General features: G+C 48.2%; 2 protein-coding genes and 1 long non-coding RNA gene across 4 annotated transcripts in view; 2 read left to right on the top strand and 1 right to left on the bottom strand.

The window, feature by feature from the left end:
• The window catches only part of LOC310681409, a 217,738-nt gene that overhangs the window by 43,146 nt on the left and 150,337 nt on the right, over nucleotides 1-24,255 (top strand). The gene's annotated exons all lie outside the window — the stretch shown is intronic.
• Nucleotides 1-24,255, top strand: part of LOC310681331 (CTTNBP2 N-terminal-like protein) — a 463,736-nt gene that overhangs the window by 318,655 nt on the left and 120,826 nt on the right. The window lies entirely within an intron of this gene.
• Nucleotides 5,983-19,339, bottom strand: STX17 (syntaxin 17). Of its 2 annotated transcripts, none has more exons than XM_083449085.1 (8): nucleotides 19,218-19,339; nucleotides 16,962-17,112; nucleotides 14,658-14,723; nucleotides 12,293-12,521; nucleotides 11,278-11,396; nucleotides 10,572-10,622; nucleotides 8,825-8,911; nucleotides 5,983-7,623 (listed from the first exon to the last, which is right to left on the bottom strand). In XM_083449085.1, exons 2-8 carry the CDS (start codon nucleotides 17,082-17,084, stop codon nucleotides 7,372-7,374), a joined length of 927 nt encoding a protein of 308 aa, XP_083305211.1. In that variant the 5' UTR covers nucleotides 17,085-17,112; nucleotides 19,218-19,339; the 3' UTR covers nucleotides 5,983-7,371. The 2 variants fall into 2 exon arrangements, with proteins under 2 accessions (XP_083305211.1, XP_083305212.1); XM_083449086.1 differs by having other exon boundaries at nucleotides 12,293-12,518.

Raw genomic sequence — 24,255 nt, 5'->3', positions numbered from 1 at the left:
TACGTGCCGCGCTGCGGGTTGTGTACGCTGCGGGTTGCAAACATGCTTCCCGCAGGGATCACGTTCGCAACCTGAGCGTCCACTGTATTCTTTATATCCCACTTTTTCCCCCAGACCAGGACTCAAGGCGGCTTGCACAAACTCAAACAAAAAGGGGGGGGGGGGGAATCCGAAAAGAAAGTACTTATTCATGCAACGCATAGTTCAACTGTGGAACTCACTGCCACAGCGAGGGCCACCAACCTGGATGGCTTTAAAAGAGGATTAGATACATTAATGGACTATCAAAGGCTACTAGCTCTGCCCCCCGTTGTCAGAGGCAGCGATGCTTCTGAATACCAGCTGCTGGAAAGGGGAGGGGAGAGTCGCTCTTGTGTTCGAATCCCGCATCCAGTTGTCCACTCTGAGAACAGGGTGCCAGACTATTCTGACCGTCCGTTCTCAAACGCGGTCAGAATAAAAGAGTCTTCACTTGCCGGCGGAAGCCAGCTCAGATTCCTGAGGCAGGGAGTTCCAATGTTGTCTGGGAGCAGCCACCAGCAAAGGCGGCCCTTTCCCCTGCTTCCCCACCAAGTGGGCTGGACTTCCCCCAAAGATTTCAGAGACCGGGCCAGGTTATAGGGGAGGATATCCTACAGATAGCCTGGGATTAAGTGTGGGATGTGAAACACAAGAGCAGGACAAACATTCCTCCCCATGTGTAAACATGTTCACTCTGGGAATGTTGTACTTGACTGCTCTTGTGTTTCACATCAGGTTTGGTGAGACGTGAAAAAAGACTTTTGCATTTTTTTCCTAGGTAGCAGGGAATAAAGAGAAACAGAGAGTCCAACACAAATCAATACTGCTTAGAGCTGGAACAGGCGCTAAAGGATTCCCTAGGCACCTCGAGATTTGATTCCGGCTTCTGGGGGTTTGAAATATTTGTCTACTTCCATGCAAGGCTGACGCCTAAAAATGCGAAATATTATTTTCCCTTCCCCGGTTAAAAAGTACAGGAAATATTTGCTCCCATTGCAGTGATGAGACAGGGTTGCTAGATTGGATTCTGCTTCTGGCAGAATTTTTTCCTGGACCCACTTTAGGGCCAAGTGCTGAGCGTTACTGCAACCATCCATTTAGAGCAAAAGAGAAGAAGCTGTTTGAAAGACAGTTGCAATTCAAAATATACCACTATTTACAGGTAGGTAGCCGCGATGGTCTGCTGTAGACAAAACATAATAAAAAAATTCCTTTCCGTAACACCTTTGAGACCACCTAAGTTTGTTATTGGTATGAGCTTTTGTGTGCATGCACACTTCTTCACATACAGATTTCTGTTTCAGTGTATCTGAAGAAGTGTGCATGCACACAAAAGCTCATACCAATAACAATCTTAGTTGGTCTCTAAGGTGCTACTTGCTTTTGAATTCTGGTGCTGGAGGAGACTCTGGAGAGTCCCATGGACTGCAAGAAGATCAAACCTCTCCATTCTGAAGGAAATCAGCTCTGAGTGCTCACCGGAAGGACAGATCCTGAAGCTGAGGCTCCAAGACTTTGGCCACCTCATGAGAAGAGAAGACTCCCTGGAAAAGAACCTGATGCTGGGAAAGATGGAGGGCACAAGGAGAAGGGGACGACAGAGGACAAGATGGTGGGACAGTGTTCTCGGAGCTACCAGCATGAGTTTGACCAAACTGCGGGAGGCAGTGGAAGACAGGAGTGCCTGGCGTGCTCTGGTCCATGGGGTCACGAAGAGGCGGAAACGACTAAACAACAACAACAACAAGGTGCTACTGGAAGGAATTTTTATATATACCACTATGTGTGTCAATTCAACAATTCCTCCCTGCACAATGGAACATTCTTCACCACACACACTCTGGAGATGATTTGGGGACAGTGTGGGGCACAAACGGTGGGTGAGAGGGGGGAAATCCCATCGCACTAGTGCTAATCCTTGCACTAGTGCAACTGTTTAGCCCTTGAGCTAAGCTTTCTTTGTTGTGGGTGGTCTGAGGTATCTCCAAGAAGTATCTCCAAAAAGGTCCATTTCCAAGCTTCAGCAAACTCCTCATTCTCTGTCTCCCACGTCCCACAGGCTGCTTCACCCATTTCATTCTTGTTTTCTACGCCCAATTATTTTTTTGAAAAAGTCACTTTCTAGAAGAAAAGCATGGAAGCTCTCTTCTGATGGTGAAGAAAGAGAATGAGGAGGAAAGCTTTGCCTTTCCAAGAAATCTGAAATCTCTCACTTGTATACCTGTATACCCGAAGGAGTGTCTCCACCACCATCGTTCTGCCCGGACACCGGGGTCCAGCTCCTAGGGCCTTCTGGCAGTTTGCTCCTTGCGAGAAGCGAGGTTGCAGGGAATCAGGCAGTCTGCTCCTGAGTCCTGGGGGGGTGTCACAAGTGGGGAGAGATTTGCTGTTTCACTCAGGCCCTGTTTGCAGGATTGCCCTAAGGGAGCATCTCGTTGGCCAGTGAGTTCAGGATGCTGGGCTTGCTGGGCCATAGGCCTGATCCTGCCTAGCTCTCATTAGGTTTTTAGGCTGCAGCAAGTTCCCAAGTGTCAGATACCTGACATGCTTTGAAGGTGCCCCTTGCATTTAAAGAAAGCGCAGCTTCTCGAATGAGCTAAGCTGAGTTGGCTATCAAGCAACATTTTCAATACAGTGGTACCTCGGGTTAAGTACTTAATTCGTTCCGGAGGTCTGTTCTTAACCTGAAACTGTTCTTAACCTGAAGCACCACTTTAGCTAATGGGGCCTCCCGCTGCTGCCGCGCCGCCGGAGCACGATTTCTGTTCTCATCCTGAAGCAAAGTTCTTAACCTGAAGCACTATTCCTGGGTTAGCGGAGTCTGTAACCTGAACCGTCTGTAACCTGAGGTACCACTGCAACTGCCCGATCCAATGAAATAAACATGCTATCAAAACCAGGATTTTCATTGCCCTGGTTAATCATTAAAATGTTTTAAAACCATGTAACGGCTGCAGAACTCACTGGCCATTTTGGTCCACTAAAATATCCGACGGTCTGTAATTTCTCAGATCAAAAGGGTGTTTTGACCTGAGGCCTGTTTAAGTCTCAGGTGCACTCACTTGTATGCAGGTTTACTTGGGAGTAAGTGCCACTGTGTTCATCTTACTCTCAAGTAAGTTATGCATAGGATTGCAGCTTTTAATAGAGATTTCTTCCATTAAAAAACCGAGGTGGGATCAGGTCACTTGAGAAGCCGAGAAGGGAACAGGTCTGCTTTTAAGCTGGCAAATAGGCTGTAGGCTGTGATGGGCAGCTGAAGGTTTTATTCCTATCGGAATTTATTGTAATACGAAAAGGTACCCGTGTATTACAGACCCACACCCATAACTGGCGCAGGTGTGTTCTGATTCTCTTATCTCTATCTAAGCATGTCTCTCTCTCCACACAGAAATATATGCCCACTCAGCACCACTTTTTGCAGAGACTCAGGCACACTTTCAAAACCCACCAGGGAGCGGCAATAATCCCGCACACACACACAGTTGCGCTCCTGAAATCCCTTTAAAGTTCAATGGGGCTTAAAACAGCTTAAATAACTCTCCGCTGCCACCTTGCCGCCTAAATCAGCAACTCATCTTTCCGGCAGGGTTGCCAGCTTCCACGGGGCACAGGGCTCCTGTGCAATTTGGTGATGAGTTTCGCCCGAGGCATTTTGTCCCGGCCGCTGCCTGGCAATGATGGGAGAAGCTGGGCCGCCGCAGATTCTCCCCTCGAAGCAGCTCAGGAGCCACAGACCCACATCCCCACACCTGCGCATGCATGCACGCAGTTCGCACAGCTGCAAGGCAAGAGAAGCCCAATTGCTTCCTGCACACACACACACACACACACACACCCAGTAGCTGTTCAGAAACTGATGACCAAGCACATGTTGGAAGTGCAGTCGAGAAGGTTTAACCCTGCCTGTGCTGCAGCGCTCAGAAGCGACTGCCAAACACAGGTCTGGGCTGCCCTCCAGCGGCTGTTTGTGGAGGTGAGCCTGTTTTGCCGTCGCAAGACCTTCAGAGAGAGAGAGAGAGAGAGCAAAGTTCCGGTAAATTTACTGGGGCTTGCTCCTGAGAAAAGAGCGCAGGATAGTGCGCACCCCAGAAATGATCTCTTTCAGCTTCTGCATTCTGGAAGAAGGCACAGGGTTATAAAGACTAGGACTAGCCGCCTGAGAAACAGTTTCTATCCAAATGCAATTTTGGTTTTAAACGCAGTGTAAGGAGTCCCTGAAGGGACACAGAGCCTAGGACTTGTCGATCAGAAGGTCAGCGGTTCAAATCCCTGCGACGGGTCATGTGGCCAGCAGGACTAAGCCGCTTCTGGCGAACCAGAAGAGCACGGAAACGCCGTTCACCTTCCCGCCGGAGCGGTACCCATTTATCTACATGCACTTTGACGTGCTTTTGAACTGCTAGGTGGGTAGGAGTGGGGACTGAGTAACGGGAGCTCATTCAAACAGCCAACCTTCCAATCAGCAAGCCCTAGGCTCTGTGGTTTAACCCACAGCACCACCCGCGTCCCCATAACCATGCATAGGTAAAGGTAAAGGTACCCCTGCCCGTACGGGCCAGTCTTGACAGACTCTAGGGTTGTGCGCCCATCTCACGCAAGAGGCCGGGGGCCAGCGCTGTCCGGAGACACTTCCGGGTCACGTGGCCAGCGTGACATCGCTACTCTGGCGAGCCAGAGCCGCACACCGAAACGCTGTTTACCATCCCGCTAGTAAGCGGTCCCTATTTATCTACTTGCACCCGGGAGTGCTTTCGAACTGCTAGGTTGGCAGGCGCTGGGACCGAACAACGGGAGCACACCCCGCCACGGGGATTCGAACCGCCAACCTTTCGATCGGCAAGCCCTAGGCGCTGAGGCTTTAACCCTCAGCGCCACCCGCGTCCTTCTATAACCATGCATAGACTTGGGCAAATTGGCCTCTAGTTCATGAACACTGATGCCCCAATACAGTTGTTTAGTTTTGAAGACTCCACAAGACTCTTTTGCTGTGACATTAGGCAGTGCACTGCTGCCCCCTCTTGGCCTTCTGGGAGAACTGAGAGACTTGTGAATTCCCTAAGGTCTCAGAGAATTATGATCCTCTTGAAGCAGGTTTCTCATTCTTATTCCTATTCCTTTTCCCTTGGGATAGGCTGACATAGTTTGCACTCCCTCCTAGAACCACAGAAGGGACCCCCAGGGGACATCTATCCCAACCCCCTGCGATGCAAGGAATCACAGCTCTCTTTCATTGGCCCAGAATCTTCCAACATTCGTTGGATGGACACGAGTTCGAGTGCTACAGGAGAGGGAGGAAAACTATCCTCTGTTCACTTTCTCCATGAAGAGTTTTATAAACTCCTATTGTGTTGCCCACGACTCACCTTTTCTCTAAACCAGAAAGTCACAAACACTGAGTCAGGCTGCTGGTCCATCTAGCTCCATACTGTCTACACGGACTGGCAGCAGCAGCAGCTCTCCAGAGTCTCTTTCCCAGAGGTGCCATCGGGGACAGAACCAACCTCCTTAACAACCCTGAATTTGCAGCACCTAAGCGCAAGGGAACAAATCCCTTCATTCTTCATAGATATAAAGATATCTTTATTTCATAAAAATTTATACACTGCTGGAGTGTTTTTTTAAAAACCCTCAAAGCGGTTTTAAAAAAACAAGAAACCATGAAATTATTGGGAAGAATTAACAACAATAATTAAAGGCTCCAGAAATCAAAACAGCGGCAATAACAGATTAAAACTCGAATCAACTCTGTTAGGCTCACCTAAAAAAAAGTGTCAGGTGTCAAAAAGAATACATTGAAGGCGCCTGCCTCACGTCAATAGACAGGGAGTTCCGAAGATCTGATAAATGCAGAGCGGCTATTACGTGGGACCTGAAACAGTGGCAACTCCACAGATCAAACGGGTCGAGTGGCGATTTCTTTTGCTTTCGTAAAAGACGGTCTCTGAACACACAAGTAACTACAATTTTTAAAATGTTTTTTTATTTCCCCTGTCATTAAGAACTCCCGCTTTAATTCAATCACCCAGGAAAACAATTTGCTGCTCCGCTTAACAAATGGCGTATAATGGACGTTCCCCACAACCTCACTACCATCTTTGGGTTTAGGTGGGCCAGTTCAAAATATTTAATAGTGGTTTTCAGGTGGAGGGTGGTGCTTGTGACCCACACAACAGGGCGACCCACTGACACCAGAATCCTAATCTTCTGTATACTGTTCTGTACAGGCCAGACAACAATATTGAAGTCCCGAGTCCGCTGTCAGAGGAACGAAGAAGCCACAGGTCTTGGGCTTCAGATAAGACACAAACCTTGATGAGAGACAATCGCACAATTTCAAGAAGACGCATCCTGCCACCCAGTCCTGGGTAGGACCGAGACGCAGAGAAATCATCTTCAGACGCTGAATTAAGACTTCTTTTGTGCCGGAGAAAAATGGAACTCCTTTTAAGCATGTATCAAACTTTACTTATAAACGTCGGAGCACTTAAAAAGAAAAAGGTTTCGTATTCAGAAAACTCAACACCCAGCAAAAAAAAAACCCAACTGTCACGAGAGCATTGGCACAGTATGGCGTTATCTTTGGCTCATATTTGATTCCCTCCCATCAGAATTCGGCCGATGTGGCAACGGGGAAAAGGGATTATGGGAGATCAGTGTCCCGTCCAATATATCCAGAAATTTGGCCACCACAGAGTCCTCCAACACTTGGTGGTCGATAGCGGATACTTCCGAAGAGAACCTGAAACACTGTGAAAATTCGTTCGCAAAGCACAGTTCCGATTTTCCTAAAAGCAACACTTTAAAGAGAGAGAGAGAGAGAGCAGGACTTCTGTCCTAAAGCCTGAAAGGTTAAGTTTTGGGAAAGTCTGCACCTTTAAAAAAAAATAAATCCCAGAAATCCAGCACTTGGGCAAAGGAGAGGATCAGTGACTTCACCTGAGCCAAACAGGTGTATGAAAAGAGTCCAGGCATTGAACTTCAAACTAGGCTAAGGATTCCACCACAAAGAACCCTGAAGGAGACATTTCTTTGTATACTCGCAGAGAAGATGGACCAGGCACTGAACCATTTACGACTTAAAATCTCCCTCGTCCGTTTCTCCAGGAAAAGGTGTCTTGGGAACGTCGCCCTCTTAATTCTCGGACGAGAAAGGTGCTCCTTTGGCACACGCCTTCTGACCTTCCCCCCTTTTCAAAATGGAAGGGCGAGACTTCTCTGCCCCGACCGGAGAGAGGGACTCGGGGTTACCCTTTCCAAACGCTGCCAGGGCTGGATCTGCTCTTCAGGTCCGTCGGGCGCAAGGGGGATCCAAAGCGGAGGTGGGCGGCTCGCCAGAGGAGCCCCCCTTCAGCTACATTCTCGGTCGCTTGGTCTGGGGAGATCTGGGCAGCTGCAGGAGGCTGGAGCCGAGAGGCCTTCAATCATCCTTTGCTTCTTCCTTTGGATCAGCTTCCCGCCCGTGAAGCCCAAAACTCCGCCGCCGAGCGCGGCAGCAATGCCGGCCACTTTGAACCCGGCCAGGAGCCCAATAGGACCCCCGACGACTCCGCCAATGAGGGCGCCGGCGACAGGCAGGGCGGCCAGCTTGAATTTGGCAGCCTGGAGAAGAAGGAAGACAGGGGTGAGCTGGTGTCGCGAGAAAGTACCGTACTTTTCCATGTATGAGACAAGTGCTCAAGTTAGAGAACAGCCTTTACCAAATATGTCATGGGCTTTGAAGACACTTGAACTCAGGACGCAAGGGAGAATCGTGCTAAGAGGAAGGCACATTTGGCAAATCCACACCAGGATCAACTCCCGCCCAGAAATCTATTTCCCCACTGTGGATGGATGTGTGGATCCAGAATTGGCCTCCACAGTCACTTACAGACTCACTGTTAAGACAGTGTTCATGGAAGACAATCTTACTCGGCTACGAGGGATCACCAAAGAAGATGACATCGGTGTTTTAAAGTTTCCCATAATACATTTCCAGAAGCATCATCAAGACATCATAGATATGTCACCTAAAAGGTGTGGTCTCGGGTAGAACCTGAGATCCAGGCATGGCCCTGTCACTCAAATATAGACTTTCACACTTACTCCATCACAGTACAAAGGAAAAAGCATTTACAGTTCCCTGGTCCCGAAGTCAAGTCAAATAAAACCCCTTTGCTTTGACCCGGGTTCATCCCACGAGGGGGGGCAGGCATTGTGACTGAGATGATTTTCTGTCTGACACTCCTGGGGCAGCTATCACCCTGGGATTATGGTGGGTTCACTCCCCCCTCCCCTTAGACCTCACTTCCCTGGGTCCTAAATGCCATTAGAACTGATGAGATTGATACGATGTGATTTCTTATGAATTTCTGAAGACTACCTGAGGAGGAGGCACTGAACTGCAGCCTTTCCTATGGTTTTCTTATGGCTCCAGGCTGAGTTGGCATTGTAGCTTATTAGGGAGGCGTGTCACTTGAAAAACGGTGTTTTCTGCTTTTTCAGAGGCAGAACTTGAACCAATGGATTGAGGTGACAAGAAAAGAGATTGCAACTCAACATCAGGAAGAACCTTCTGATGGTAAGAGCTGCTCCACAGTGGAGTCGGCTCAACTGGTTTTTAAGCAGATTTTTTGGAGGTTTCTAAGCAGAGGTTGGAGGGCCACCTGCCAGGGATTCTTTAGCTGAGATTCCTGCATTGCCGGGGGTTGGACTAGATGACCCTTGGGGTCCCTTCCAACTCTATGATTCTTTGATTCAATGGAGTATTGCTGGAAAGCAGAGTGCCACTGGTTTGCCAGGAGACAGATGGAGAGAGCCCTACCCTGGACAAATTCCTGGTCCCCTCTTCGACATTCACGGCGGCCGTGTTGACGTTATCTTCAATCTTGTCGATCTTCTCCTGCTGAGCCTAGAAGACACAAAAGAGTTTTCAAGCGAAACGGCAAAAGAAAAGCACACACCCCAGTTCAAAGTACAAAGCGCGAAGCCTTCCAAAATGCTGGATTCCGAAAACTAAAAATAATAAAAACAAGATGAATGATTACAACTTAAAAGCAAAAGTAAAATACAACATTAAAATAATGGAACATTAAAATATTAAAATGTAGCCTCATCGCAGGAGGAGAAGGAAAAGGAAAAAGAAAGAGAGGGAGGGAGGGAATCAAATTGGCTCCAAGCCAAAGGCCAGGCGGAACAACTCTGTCTTACAGGCCCTGCGGAAAGAAATCAGATCCTGCAGGGCCCTGGTCTCATGAGGCAGAGCGTTCCACCAGGCTGGAGCCAGTGCTGAAAAGGCCCTGGCTCTGGTTGAAGCCAATCTAACTTCCTTAGGGCCCGGGACCACTGGGGTGTTCTTATTTATGGACCTTGAGGCTCTCCGTGGGGCATACCAGGAGAGGCAGTCCCGTAGGTACGAGGGTCCTAGGCCGTGAAGGGCTTTAAAGGTCAAAAGCAGCACCTTAAATTTGACCCTGTACTCCACCGGGAGCCAGTGCAGCTTGAAAAGCACTGGGTGAATATGCTCCCATGGCAGAGACCCCGTGAGGAGCCACGCTGCAGCATTCTGCACCCGCTGGAGTTTCTGGGACAGCTTCAAGGGCAGCCCTGCGTAGAGCGAATTACAGTAGTCAAGCCTGGAGATGACCGTCGCATGGATCACTGTGGCCAGGTCGGGGCGGGAAAGGTAAGAGACCAACTGCTTGATGCGGCGAAGGTGGAAAAATGTCGCCTTGGCTGTTGCTATAACTAAAATACAATAACCTATTAAACATTAAAAGCTTCCCTAAACAGGGCTGCCCTCAGATGTCATCTAAAAGTCTGGTAGTTGTTCTTCTCTTTGACATCTGGTGGGAGGGCGTTCCACAGGGCAGGAGCCACTACCAAGAAGGCCTTCTGCCTGGTTTCCTGTAACTTGGCTTCTCGTAGCGAAGGAACCACCAGAAGGCCCTCGGTGCTGGACATCATCATCCGGGCTGAACGATGGGCTTTCAAAGTCAGCACCAACACTTTGAATTGTGCTCAGAAACGTACTGGGAGCCAGTGTAGGTCTTTCAAGACCGGTGTTATGTGGTCTCAGCAGCTGCTCCCAGTCACCAGTCTAGCTGCCGCATTCTGGATTAGTTGTAGTTTCCGGGTCACCTTCAAAGGCAGCCCCACATAGAGCGCATTGCAGTAGTTCAAGCGGGAGATAACCAGAGCATGCACCACTCTGGCGAGACAGTCTGCGGGCAGGTAGGGTCTCAGCGTGCATACCAGATGGAGCTGGTACACAGCTGCCCTGGACACAGAATTGACCTGCGCCTCCATGGACAGCTGTGAGTCCAAAATGACTCCCAGGCTGCACACCTGGTTCTTCAGGGGCACAGTTGCCCCATCCAGGACCAAGGAGTCCTCCACACCCGCCCACCTCCTGTCCCCAGGATTCAACCTCAATCTGTTAGCCGCAGAGACTAAACTCTCCGCATATTCCTCTTCTCACTCCAGAGACATAAGAATTGCGCATCTAAGATTTCGCCCCCTTTCTTCTGAACGCAGGAGGAACGTCAAGACCCTAATCTTGCCATACTTACGTTAACAAGCAGAGAGAAGTCCGTCACCAGGTTGCTGAGCTCAATCAAGTCCTACAATGAGATCCAAAAACAATGTGCTGTTACTCTTCTGCTCCTCTGAATTTGTCCAAGAGACCCTCAGAGTAGAAGCCCAGCCTACCTAGAATCATAGAGTTCGAAGAGACCACAAGGGCCATCGAGTCCAACCCCCTGCCAAGCAGGAAACACCATCAGAGCACTCCTGACATATGGTTGTCAAGCCTCTGCTTAAAGACCTCCACAGAAGGAGACTCCACCACACTCCTTGGCAGCAAATTCCACTGTCAAACAGCTCTTACTGTCAGGAAGTTCTTCCTAATGTTTAGGTGGAATCTTCTTTCTTGTAGTTTGGATCCATTGCTCCGTGTCCGCTTCTCTGGAGCAGCAGAAAACAACCTTTCTCCCTCCTCTATGTGACATCCTTTTATATATTTGAACATGGCTATCATATCACCCCTTAACCTCCTCTTCTCCAGGCTAAACATGCCCAGCTCCCTTAGCCGTTCCTCATAAGGCATCGTTTCCAGGCCTTTGACCATTTTGGTTGCCCTCCTCTGGACACGTTCCAGTTTGTCAGTGTCCTTCTTGAACTGTGGTGCCCAGAACTGGACACAGTACTCCAGGTGAGGTCTGACCAGAGCAGAATACAGTGGCACTATTACTTCCCTCTTCAAGAATTTATTATTACCTCTTCAAGAATTTCCCACGATTCCGCCGCGTTTTGATCCTGGGGGATTTCGGGGAGAGGGGAGAACGTCTGGATGTAACTCTGAGAGAGTCCTTCGTTGCTGGCATCGTAAAACGTTTCTGAGTGGAAAGATCACAAAGTCTCATAATGAGTCCCAAAGGGTTAACCTAGCAAGAGATAAAGAGCTCCCAGCCGTCCGCCCCAATTCGATTAAACTGCCATCGGATAAATGGGAGTGGACTCTCCTTCCCTGGAAGTTCTTAAGCAGAGAGCCTCCTTCCCCACGCACTGTCTCGCCAGAGTGGTGCATGCTCTGGCTATCTCCCACTTGGACTACTGCAATGCGCTCTATGTGGGGCTACCTTTGAAGGTGACCCAGAAGCTACAACTAATCCAGAATGCGGCAGCTGGACTGGTGACTGGGGGCGGCTAAAGAGACCACATAACACCAGTCTTGAAAGACCTACATTGGCTCCCAATACACTTCAGAGCACAATTCAAAGTGGGTGGGGGACTCCCTGGTCCTGAATGGGGTAACTGTGCCCCTGAAGGACCAGGTGCACAGCCTGGGTTTCATTCTGGACTCACAGCTGTCCATGGAGGTGCAGGTCAACTCTGTGTCCACGGCAGCTGTTTACCCTACTTGCCAGCGTACTGTCTCGCCAGAGTGGTGCATGCTCTGGTTATCTCTCACTTGGACTACTGCAATGCGCTCTATGTGGGGCTACCTTTGAAGGTTACCCGGATTAATTTCTTAACCCAATGTACCACTGTAGTTGCAAGCTGGCTGCTTTTTTTGCTCTTTGATTTCAGCGGCAGAAACTAGGAACACGCCCAGCGCCTTCAACGTGTGTGACTTTGCCTTAAACATTCCCGTAGCTTTCAACATTTTGCATGTGACAGATGGGTCATTTAACAGCTAAATGACCATCTCAACTCTGGTCCAGAAAGATCATACAGATTTCTTGGCGATAAAAACATACTTGTTTGAAAAAGGAACACGGCGCACTCATACCCCCTGCTACGGTGGTTGATCTGGTTAAAGGGGACTGCAGCAACGCCTCTTTCTCCTTGAATTGCCTCTTCAGTTCTTCTGCAGACTCCAAGTGGAGCTGCAGAAATTCCTTGATGGCCACCGACGCCTGGTCCTTCACCGGGTTGATCATCCTCTCCAAAGCGTGGAGGTCTTCCTTCCGGACCCGTAGGCAGAGCTTCTCCATCTCTCGGATATTTGCTCGCAGCTGCTGCAAATGACAATTCAAAAGGGGGGGGGTGGTTTTTAAACTTTTTATTTCCAAAACCAAAAAAAAGAAAAATTACAAACATCAAGTTCAACATCCGTATTAATTTTCTAACATAAACCTATTACATAATTAACTAAATTAAAATATACCTAATTACTCTAAACTTCTCTTTGCTGTATACAAATACAACATGGTTAGAAATTTTATATTAAAGCTTTTATATTATAAATAATATTTCAAATTCCCCTATACCCCCCATTCTCCTTCATCCATGTGTGATCTCTTTTTCCCCCCTTCTTCTTCTGTCTTGTTGCGTTGTTATAATTTAGTCATTGTTCAGCTGATTCTTTTACTATTTCCTTGCTTAACCCTGCACGTTTTACACGTTATCTATTAATATTCCAGTCCCAGAACCCTATTTTTTCACATATTCCTTCACTCCCTCCCACTCTTTAATTATTCTCTGATTTGAGTGGCCTCTAACAGTTGCCGTCAGGGGATTTGGTTACACACAACCCACTGAATAGAGCTCTCTTCATACCTGATAGAATAATTCAGGTATCAGGTGCAAATTCCGGGGACAGCAGCTCCATTCCGGCCCAGACAGCCTCAGTTCTTGGACCTGATATAAGCCTCTGAATCTCTCCTGGGCCCTTGCTGGGATAACTGCTCTAGTGCTTAAGTACTGGTCACAGGCAATTCCCAAAAAGATTTGGGAAACAGTAAAGGCTGCATAGAGAATGCCTTTTATTTTTTGTGAGACTATATCTTGGGCTAATATTCCAGGTATGGCCACCTATACTGTAATCTCCTCCCTTTCTGTATTTTGAGTGCATTCTTTGGTTTAGAAAAACAGGATATAAATATTATTATTTATTTCATTTATGAATCGCTTCCCCTGAGGCATCGCCAAAGCAACTGAAGAAGAGAAGAAGAAGAGTTTGGATTTGATATCCCGCCTTTCACTCCCTTTAAGGAGTCTCAAAGCGGCTAACATTCTCCTTTCCCTTCCTCCCCCACAACAAACACTCTGTGAGGTGAGTGGGGCTGAGAGACTTCAGAGAAGTGTGACTGGCCCAAGGTCACCCAGCAGCTGCATGTGGAGGAGCGGAGACGTGAACCCGGTTCCCCAGATTATGAGACTATCGCTCTTAACCACTACACCACACTGGCTCTCACACTGACAACAAAAACATGTGTAAAACAGCTACACCTAATTAAAAACTATTAAAGCAGTTGCACACAGAAGTTAAGAACAGTAAGGTATTTATGCTTGACATTAAGAGTCCAAAATGGCTTGCTTATTTCACATCTCATGGTATTTTCAGTTGCTGATATTGAAGCCATTTGCAGTTGTTGTACCATAACTGAGTGAATGGCGCACCTCTGTTGTGTGTTGTTATAGGATCGTTGCAGGCAAGGGAACAGGTCCTTGCACCAAGGAGCAGTCAAATGTAAGATTCAACACAGGTTGGATAGTGGAAGGAGGAGGAAAGCTTGGGTAGCTTTTAGGTTAGCTACGGTGCCCTACGGGACATGGGTGGCGCTGTGGGTTAAACCACAGAGCCTAGGACTTGCTGATCAGAAGGTCGGCGGTTCGAATCCCCACGATGGGGTGAGCTCCCGTTGCTCAGTCCCTGCTCCTGCCAACCTAGCAGTTCGAAAGCACGTCAAAGTGAATCATAGAATCATAGAGTTGGAAGAGACCACAAGGGCCATCGAGTCCAACCCCCTGCCAAGCAGGAAACACCATCAGAGCACTCCTGACATATGGTTGTCAAGCCTCTGCTTAAAGACCTCCAAAGAAGGAGACTCCTAGTCTCCTTCTTTGTGCAAGTAGATAAATAGGTATCGCTCCGGCGGGAAGGTAAACGGCGTTTCCGTGCACTGCTCTGCTTCGCCAGAAGCGACTTAGTCATGCTGGCCACGTGACCCAGAAGCTGTATGCCAGCTCCCTCGGCCAATAAAGCGAGAAGAGCACCACAACCCCAGAGTCGGTCACGACTGGACCTAATGGTCCAGGGGTCCCTTTACAAGGAGAAAGGGGAGATCTTTGCATTTTGGCTTCTGCTATTTTCTGGGAAAAACCAGCAGCATTCACAACAAACACTGGAATGCGTATTTCTAACTACTTACTTGAACCGTACGGCCGGCATTGATGTGCTCTTCATGTAACCTGTCCCACAGTCTGCATCTCTGATACTAAAGGCAAGGGGAGAGAGAGAAAAAAATTGTGTTTTTATGGGTCTACAGAGAAAGGAAGGACAAAAAGAATCGCCATTTCCCATTCCCTGTGCTGTCTTAAGGCAGAGGAGATGGTGGGGTTTGGGGAACAGGCTATTCCAGTGCCTGCTGGCACGAAAGGGTAAGATAAGCTATGTGCACACATCATTCCAAGCGACAGACTCACTCTCTCAATTGCAGCAAACTTTGCTCTCTGATTCCAGCTTAAGCCTCCATCAACAAAGAGAGCCCAGTGTTACCCAACAACGCTGAGAAATGTCACAAAAGCCATTACGCAAGACATTCACAACTCCTTGTCCCAGGGACTCTTCAATTGTGACAAGGTTTGAACCATCATCTGGTGCTTTGAGTCCCCATCCACAATCTGGTGAAAAACAGATTAGCATTTGCAGGGAAAGATTCCCCTGCTATGAAGGCACTCTTGACCTCTCTGCAAGAAATGGAGAATGAGGAGAGAGATACTGACGACAGCTGGGAGGTGGGAACACATAAAGTATTAGGGCTCAAAGAAACCTTGCAAAATGCCAAAGAGATGAGTAAATGAAAGGCGTTAATATTATTAGAAATACAAACTTGGAGAACTGTTATAAATGTGACATAATGAAATTCAGTTAGAGGGGATTCAAGGAAGTCAGTTATCAATGTTACGAGAATTAGGTATTAGAAATAATTTCTTTTTGGTTCAATTTTATTGTATTGTGTGGTTTTTGTGTGTGTGTTTTGTGTTTCTTTGTTATATCATTTTGTGATAAATGTGGGTAATCAATAAAAAAATTGGGGGGGGGAGGGAAAGAAACCTTGCAAAATGCCATTTGCCTTTTTGTGGTTTTTACTGTTTTCATGTCTACAGATACTTGGCTCAGAGCCTCCTCTTTCCCTTTCTTGCGAGAAAAGAGCACTGAATGAGAAAAACCCTCATAATTGACAAATTACTCACTTCCTTATTGTGCCAGGGCAAATGGAAGCCCCCACTGACTTGCAAGCCCTCTTTATAAATCTGATGTTTATAAATGATATTTTCCACTTAGAATCACACTTGCAACCCAGCCAAGTGAGGTCACAACTACCTGCAGAGTTCATGGAAAGCAATATTTATTTATGGGGGGGGGGGTAATTTTGACCCCAGTTGCATTTGCAAATCATTGCAACCAATTTGTCCCCTTATTTGACGTTGAAGATTTGACGTTTTCATCCCCAAAAAGTTTTTGATTTGAGTTTCTACTGAAATGAGGCTGCATTTTAATCTTGTTTTTAAGTTGTATTTGAATCAATTGTTTTATACCTGGTGTTAGCCGCCCTGAGCCCAGTCTTGGCTGGGGAGGGCAGGGTATAAATAAAAATTATTATTATTATTATTATTATTATTATTATTATTATTATTATTATTATCTCAGCAGGTGCACAGACTAAAAGGCAACTCTCAATCCAAACCTTTAGACAGTCCCTTTTCTCTGTTTATAGCAGCACTTTTGGATGGGCACCCAGACCATGCATTTAAGATCAAACAAAATATTGGCCAATGGAGGCAGACCTCTACCCTCCCAACATCCCCAAATAATGACCAGCCATTCAGCTGTTCTGCAGCAAATGGGAGCACCCCCAGGCTGCCTCGGCTGCCTCATTTTAAATAATAGTAAGGCCCCAATTGGGATGCGGGTGGCACTGTGGGTTAAACCACAGAGCCTAGGACTTGCCGATCAGAAGGTTGGCAGTTCGAATCCCCGCAATGGGGAGAGCTGCCGTTGATCAGTCCCTGCTCCTGCCAACCTAGCAGTTAGAAAGCACATCAAAAGAGCAAGTAGATAAATAGGTACCGCTCTGGCGGGAAGGTAAACGGCGTTTCCGTGCGCTGCTCTGGTTCACCAGAAGCGGCTTAGTCATGCTGGCCACATGACCCAGAAGCTGTACGCCGGCTCCCTTGGCCAATAAAGCCAGATGAGTGCCGCAACCCCAGAGTCGGTCACGACTGGACCTAATGGTCAGGGGTCCCTTTACCCTTTTAAGGCCCCAATTTAAAGAAAACCATTGAAGGTGGAGGGGCTTTTTTGAGGAGGGATGCGGAAATTGTCGTGCAGCAGAGCCAAATACACTTGCCCAACTTTAGTTCTAATAAAAGCATCTCCGCTTTGCTGAAGTTGTGCTAATGTCAGCGAAATTATACAATATCAACTTAATATTCAGGGGAAAAAAGTAAACCTTCTCAATATTTATCTGATGCTTTCTTAACCTCTCCAGATCTGTTGGAACGGCAACTTTAATGAACTTCTGGATGGCTGGCTCAAGGCGACGCAAGTTAAGCTTTTCTTCATCTTCAGACATCGTCAAGCTTCAGTAGTGCTTTATAAACCTGAACACAATAAATAAATAAAAATTAGCCTAGTAGGAGATACTGACCCTTGCAATTTTCCTTTCTGCTGGTGTTTGATCTTCAGCACTGAAAAGACCAAACTTCCCATAAAAAGACAGAAGCTGGTCAGGTAAGAAGACAGCATGTTAAAATTCTCTAAAAGAGCCCTGGGATACGATTAAAGCACTTTTATTTATTCTATAGGAATGCGAGTGGCGCTGTGGGTTAAACCACAGAGCCTAGGGCTTGCCAATCAGAAGGTCAGCGGTTCAAATCCCCACGACGGGGTGAGCTCCCGTTGCTCGGTCCCTGCTCCTGCCAACCTAGCAGTTCAAAAGCATGTCAAAGTGCAAGTAGATAAATAGATACCGCTCCTGTGGGAAGGTAAACGGCATTTCCGTGCACTGCTCTGGTTCGCCAGAAGCGGCTTAGTCATGCTGGCCACATGAACCGGAAGCTGTACGCCGGCTCCCTCGGCCAGTAAAGCGAGATGAGCGCCGCAACCCCAGAGTCGGCCACGACTGGACCTAATGGTCAGGGGTCCCTTTACTCTTTACCTATTTATTGTATATGAAAACCACTCTCTCTAACACATTTTTCTGTGCCACCCACATCAACAACCCGCAAGCCTGAAAAATGAGAGGTCTGTCCTCAGCTGCAGAGGGAGGGAATCCACGTCAGTCTCCACTGACAGCCCCCATGACAGGCAGAAATGATACAGGGAGAGATATTCTGTAGATCCATCTTCTAAGAAACGCAGTCATGGGAAGAAATCCATACCTGCCAGTTTTCTGCCAGTCATGCAGCTGTTAAAGTAGGGTTGCCAACTCACCCTAACAGCAGCAGCCTGGTCTGCTCTTGTGTTTTATTCAGCAGGATGATAAATAAGGTTTGGCAAGTGAAGCTTTTCCATGGCATGGAAAGATAATCGGCTGCTGGTGTCACCATATTAGCTAGTGGCAGGCTGAAAAGGTGGCAGCCCTGGGCTAAAGGCACAGGAGATTTGCCGGGGGGGGGGGGCGGAAACCTAATCCTTAATCAAATAAACACCCACGGACCACCACCACTCCGACATGCGCACTCCATCATCAGTACTGTGGAGATTATAATCTAGCCCAATGGTTGCTATTAATTTGATTTTGAATTGATTTTAGAATGAATTGATTTTAGAATGCATTTCAATTAATTGATTGTGATTTTATGTAAACTGTGTCACTTTTATTGTTGTTAGCCACTCTGAGCCCGGCTTCGTCTGAGGAGGGCAGGATATAAATAAAATTTTATTATTATTTATTATTATTCTTCGTGGTTTTAGGGTTGTTATTACTGGATAAACAAGCAAAACATTAGAATGAATCTTTTAGTCCCCTGGCCCCCGCAACCAACAAGGCTCTGAGGAGTCAGTGGTGGCGGAGGTTCAGACTATGCCAAACTAGGACCTGGCAGGGACCAGGGTTCGAATCCTGATGCTCACCGGGTGCCGCCCTGGGCCAGTCCCCGCCTCACCTCCCTCGCAGGGCTGTTGCGAGTACAGAAACGGAGAAGGATGTGTGCCACCTGGAAGGGCCGCAGCCCAGTGGCAGAACACCCCCCTTGGCACCTGGGACCTTTGGCTGCAGCACCAGGGCGCCCTGAACCCCTGAAGATTTGACGTTTTCATCCCCAAAAAAGTTTCTGACTTGAGTTTCTACTGAAATGAGGCTGCGTTTTAATGTTGTATTTTAATCAATTGTTTCTATACTTGGTGTTAACCGCTCTGAGCCCAGTCTTGGCTGGGGAGGGCAGGGTATACCGGTAAATAAATATTATTATTATTAAGTCCCCGGCTGCTGCCAGCCCGTGTGGGCAGCCCTGAGCTGGAGGGCCTGACTGTGGGGCAGGCAGATTCCTGGGAGAGATCCAGGCGCCGCAATGAACTGGGTTTCCTCCTCCTCGCCCGCCTGCCTGCGAGTTTCCCTGGGGCGCATTCCGACGTGCAGGGCGACCCGCAAGCGCAGAACACGGGTGCAGGGTCAGGATCCTACCTCTCCCGGCTAAGGGAAGGCCTCCCTCGCCCCCTCCCCGGGCGCCCCTCTTCCCTCTCCCCCCGGGGCGCCTCCACTCACCGGGCGCAGCTCCAGCCAAACCTCCGGACCCCCAACCCGGAAGAGTGTCCGGGAACAACAGGAAGCGGGAGGGGCCGCGCACCATCGAGCGCCCAGGGGCAGAGCGGCCGTCCGCTTCCGGGAGGCGGGACTTTCTGGCTGCGCTTGAAGCCACTTCCGCCCTCTTCTCCCAAGGGCGGAAGTGCCGCCTCCCGTCCCAAGGGAGGTCAATGGAGATGGAGGGCAGCGAAGGCAGGAATTGCTGCCCGACTCAGACTTGAATTATTCTTAATTTAGCCAGGATTCTTGCAAAGTTCCCTTTTGGCAGCATCCCCCCCCCAGCCGCGACAGCAATTTCAGGGGTTCCTGCCTGGCTCATGCTGATCTGGTACTCCTGCATTGTAGCGGGTTGGACTAGATGACCCTTGGGGTCCCTTCCCACGCTACAGTTCTGTATTAGTAATAGTAGTAGTATTAGCAGCAGCAGTAGTATCCCACCCTTCGTCCATAGGTGTCAGGGTAGTTCGCACCATAAAAATACAAGATAAAGGCACAAAATACATTGTAATAATAATAATAAATTATTATTTATACCGTGCCCATCTGGCTGGGTTTCCCCAGCTACTCTGGGCGACTTCCAACAGAATATTAAAATACAATACTGTGTTAAACATTGAAAGCTTCCCTAAACAGGGCTGCCTTCAGATGTTTTCTAAAAGTCTGGTAGTTGTTTTTTTCTTTGAAATCTGGTGGGAGGGCGTTCCACAGGGCGGGTGCCACTACCGAGAAGGCCCTCTGCCTGGTTCCCTGTAACTTGGCTTCTCGCAGCAAGGGAACCGCCAGAAGGCTCTCACCGCTGGACCTCAGCCTCCGGGTAGAACGATGGGGTGGAGACGCTCCTTCAGGTATACTGGGCCGAGGCCGTTTAGGGCTTCAAAGGTCAGCACCAACACTTTGATTTGTGCTCGGAAACGTACTGGGAGCCAATGTAGGTCTTTCAAGACCAGTGTTATGTGGTCCCGGCGGCCACTCCCAGTCACCAGTCTAGCTGCCGCATTCTGGATTAGTTGTAGTTTCTGGGTGTTACCGGAAAAATCCGAGGGCTCCCTTGGACAAAAAGTAAAGACACCAACCAGAGTAAATTGGAGCAAATCAGCAGCCTGTAGGCTTGGCCTTTATTGTACTGTTGCAGCAGGGTGTTCCCCTCACTCGCAGGAGAGAGGAAAGACCCAGAACAATGGTGTGCAAGACCTTATAAAAACTTTTGAAATTCCCCTCCTCTAGGTCAGGCCCACCCCCAGAAACATCATGCATACATTACAGAAAGGAGGGGTTGAGGGAGGAGTTGTGGTGGTAACCTGAGTGTCCTGTCACCTGGCTGGTTCCTCCTTTCCCCCCTCCCCATGAGTACTTTCCAGGTGACAAAGGGGAGATTGCAGTTTCCTGCCCCCTGAGGGGAAATCCAATCACTGTTCTTTTGTTATAGTCCGTGTTGAATCCACTCCTGTATGCAGTCTGTAGTGTAGTTGATGGCTTTCTGTCTAGGACCATCAGGGTTGGCATAGCAACTGGGCAGGGCTCCTGTGGATGTGCTCCTATGCTGGATCATTAGGTCCAGTCGTGACCAACTCTGGGGTTGCAGCGCTCATCTCACTTTACTGGCCAAGGGAGCCAGCGTACAGCTTCCGGGTCATGTGGCCAGCAGGACTAAGCCACTTCTGGTGAACCAGAGCAGCGCACGGAAACGCCGTTTACCTTCCCGCCGGAGCGCTACCTATTTATCTACTTGCACTTTGACGTGCTTTCGAACTGCTAGGTGGGCAGGAGCAGGGACCGAGCAACGGGAGCTCACCCCGTCGCGGGGATTTGAACCGCCGACCTTCTGATCGGCAAGTCCTAGGCTCTGTGGTTCAACCCACAGCACCACCCATGTTGCACCTATTGCAGGTAGAGCACAGCAGTTCTGGCCATGAGCCTTTTCCACCATAAATTCGTCTAATCTTTTAAATTGTTCAAGTTGGTGGCATTTTCTTTTCTCTGTCTTGAATTTTCCAACATCCACAGCTGTAGAACTGTAGGCTTGAAAGGACCACGAGGGTTATCTATTCCAACCCCTGCAAGGCAGAAATCTTTTGCCCAGCATGGGGCTCAAACCTGCCACCTTGAGTCTCTGCCAACTGATCTAGAACGATTCCAGCAATTAGGTCTTTAGTCACTGTAAGTCCAGTCGCATTGACCGATCAGAGCATGATGACAGAGATATTCAGACCCTGCCTTTGAGCGTAATACTTCTTCCTTCTGCCACAACTTGCTGATCAAAGAATGAGCTCAGGACTTAAGGTCCTGGAAAACCTCAATTTGTGAGTAATTATATTTAAGTGCGCGTGAATTGTTCAACGCTCTATATGTTTAGTCTTTGATATTAAATCTTTCAAACTTCTTAATTATATCTCCAGGGAAGTCGTTCTACTTAATGTCCACGCTTAAAGAGTTGAGCCAATCTGTTAAGAAAGAAATCACATCAAACTCCTCCACGCAAACGAAGGGTACCCCTGCAGGCCAGATTCCCCTGTTCCACTACACAGAGCGCTAACTCTCTCGTCACCATTTTTAAATGATTAAACTTGTCCTTTTGCTCTGGGCCCAGATCCCTGCATTTGCTGTCTTTGCGGTTTCTTTAAACTGTGACACCACAGACTCTGTTTTCACTTTCAAAGGCTATATGACTGTTGTCCAGCCAGCCAAAACAGCTTTTATGGGGTTAGTTATGGGGTGTTAGTGGAAGGGTAGCCATGCCCCTTCTGGGGTAGTTGTCCACATTTGGTCCCCACCCAGCACTCAGCTCCCACCTGTTTGTCCTAGTTGTCGTCAGCATGCAACAGCCACAACCCAGGAAATGGCTTTGACTGGCCAGCAAAACCAGGCGAGGGAAGCCAATTTGTTTCAAACCCTCTAAGTTAGGGATTTCCCCTGCATGCAAAGACAGCTCCAGCAGATTGAGTTGACAAGGTCAGCAGTGGGTTCAACGGTCAAGAAGGTGGTGTTCTAAGAATTCTAAGGTCCCAAATATAAATGTTCATAAACGTGCAAGGCAAACACATTTTGTTGTTGTTTAGTCGTTCAGTCGTGTCCGACTCTTCGTGACCCCCTGGACCAGAGCACGCCAGGCACTCCTGTCTTCCACTGCCACCCGCAGTTTGGTCAGATTCATGTTTGTAGCTTCGAGAACACTGTCTAACCATCTCGTCCTCTGTCGTCCCCTTCTCCTTGTCCCCATCTCCATCTTTCCCAACATCAGGGTCTTTTCCAGTGAGTCTTCTCTTCTCATGAGGTGGCCAAAGTATTGGAGCCTCAGCTTCACGATCTGTCCTTCCAGTGAGCTCTCAGGGCTGATTTCCTTCAGAATGGATGCATTTGATCTTCTTGCAGTCCATGGGACTCTCAAGAGTTTCCTCCAGCACCATAATTCAAAAGCGTCAATTCTTCGGCGATCAGCCTTCTTTATGGTCCAGCTCTCACTTCCATACATCACTACTGGGAAAACCATAGCTTTTACTATACGGACCTTTGTTGGCAAGGTGATGTCTCTGCTTTTTTTCTTTTTCTTTTAAAAAGTAGAGACATCACCTTGCCAACAAAGGTCCGTATAGTAAAAGCTATGGTTTTCCCAGTAGTGATGTATGGAAGTGAGAGCTGGACCATAAAGAAGGCTGATCGCCGAAGAATTGACGCTTTTGAATTATGGTGCTGGAGGAAACACATACATAAGGCAAACACATACATAAGTATATAAACCACGTACCTGAAATAGTAAAGGTAAAGGAACCCCTGACCATTAGGTCCAGTCGTGGCCGACTCTGGGGTTGCGGTGCTTCATCTCACTTTATTGGCCGAGGGAGCCGGCCTACAGCTTCCGGGTCATGTGGCCAGGATGGCTAAGCCGCTTCTGGCAAACCAGAGCAGCACACGGAAACGCCGTTTACCTTCCCGCCGGAGCGGTACCTATTTATCTACTTGCACTTTTTGGGGTGCTTTTGAACTGCTAGGTTGCCAGGAGCAGGGACTGAACAAGGGGAGCTCACCCCGTCGCGGGGATTCAAACCGCCAACCTTCTGATCGGCAAGTCCTAGGCTCTGTGCTTTAACCCACAGCGCCACCTGCGTCCCTTCAACGGTCAAGAAGGTGGTGTTCTAAGAATTCTAAGGTCCCAGATATAAATGTACAAGGCAAACACACGTATATAAACCACGTGCCTGAAATTATAGTACAGGAGAGCAATCCTGACTCTCCCAAATTGACCTCAATATATTTCTCTGCAAGGAGGGAGAAAATGGGGAAAGCCTTCCCTTTGTCTTTTTGCTTACAAATCCTGTCTTAAATGCATATTTGTGTATGAACAGGGCGAGCCTGTGACCTGGATTCAGGAACTAAAGTAGTAACCATCACAAAAGAATGGCCGGGCTGCCCAGGTTATGCAATCAGTGACCATTATCAGGTATCCTGGCAGGCAGGATTTCTGCGGTAGACTGCCCCCTTATGTGATGTATGTATGTTTTTGGCGGGGGGGGGGTCTTGGGCTACAGGGTGGGCAATTTCAAAACTCTATATAAGGCCTTGCACACCATTGTTCAGGGTTCTCCTCCCTCCTGCGTGTGGTGAGTTGGGACCCTGTTGCAACAGTTCCCTGAATAAAGATCAGGCTTACTAGCTGCTTTGCTTCTCAATATTCTCTGGTTGGCCTCTGTTATTTTCTCCTACCAACAGGAAACCCACGTAAGGACTCTGTACGGGCTCTTGGGTACCCCATAAGGGAAAAGGAGCCCGTTTTTTCTTAGAACAGTGGTTTCCGCACGAGATGTAGGTGGGAATCGTCAGCTTGGGAAGGAAGCCCATCTTGGAATTTGCTGACACCAACAGATGAATGTATAGCCTTGTTCTTGCCTCTGGTGTTACTTTTGCTTTGCCTGATAAGGCCGCTGGTTAGTTACCAGATACTAAATCTGTTTGTTATGTGACTTAATTTCTACGTACGCTGTTAGGGAACTGCCATCGGAGCTGG

The sequence above is a fragment of the Podarcis tiliguerta genome, assembly GCF_965153285.1.
Source record: "Podarcis tiliguerta genome assembly, chromosome: 7".
NCBI classification, from domain to species: Eukaryota; Metazoa; Chordata; class Lepidosauria; order Squamata; family Lacertidae; genus Podarcis; species Podarcis tiliguerta.
Note: the sequence above shows the minus strand (reverse complement) of the source record. Positions and strands in the feature narration are given on the sequence as shown.

Bases quoted from the DNA above. Each gene is read 5' to 3' on its own strand.
- STX17 (XM_083449085.1), bottom strand. From the start codon at position 17,084: ATGTCTGAAGATGAAGAAAAGCTTAACTTGCGTCGCCTTGAGCCAGCC. The intron at 12,522-14,657 runs GTAAGTAGTTAG...TGTCATTTGCAG, and splicing joins ATGCCGGCCGTACGGTTCAA to CAGCTGCGAGCAAATATCCG. The intron at 10,623-11,277 runs GTAATAATAAAT...ATCTCATTGTAG, and splicing joins CGTGGGAAATTCTTGAAGAG to GACTTGATTGAGCTCAGCAA.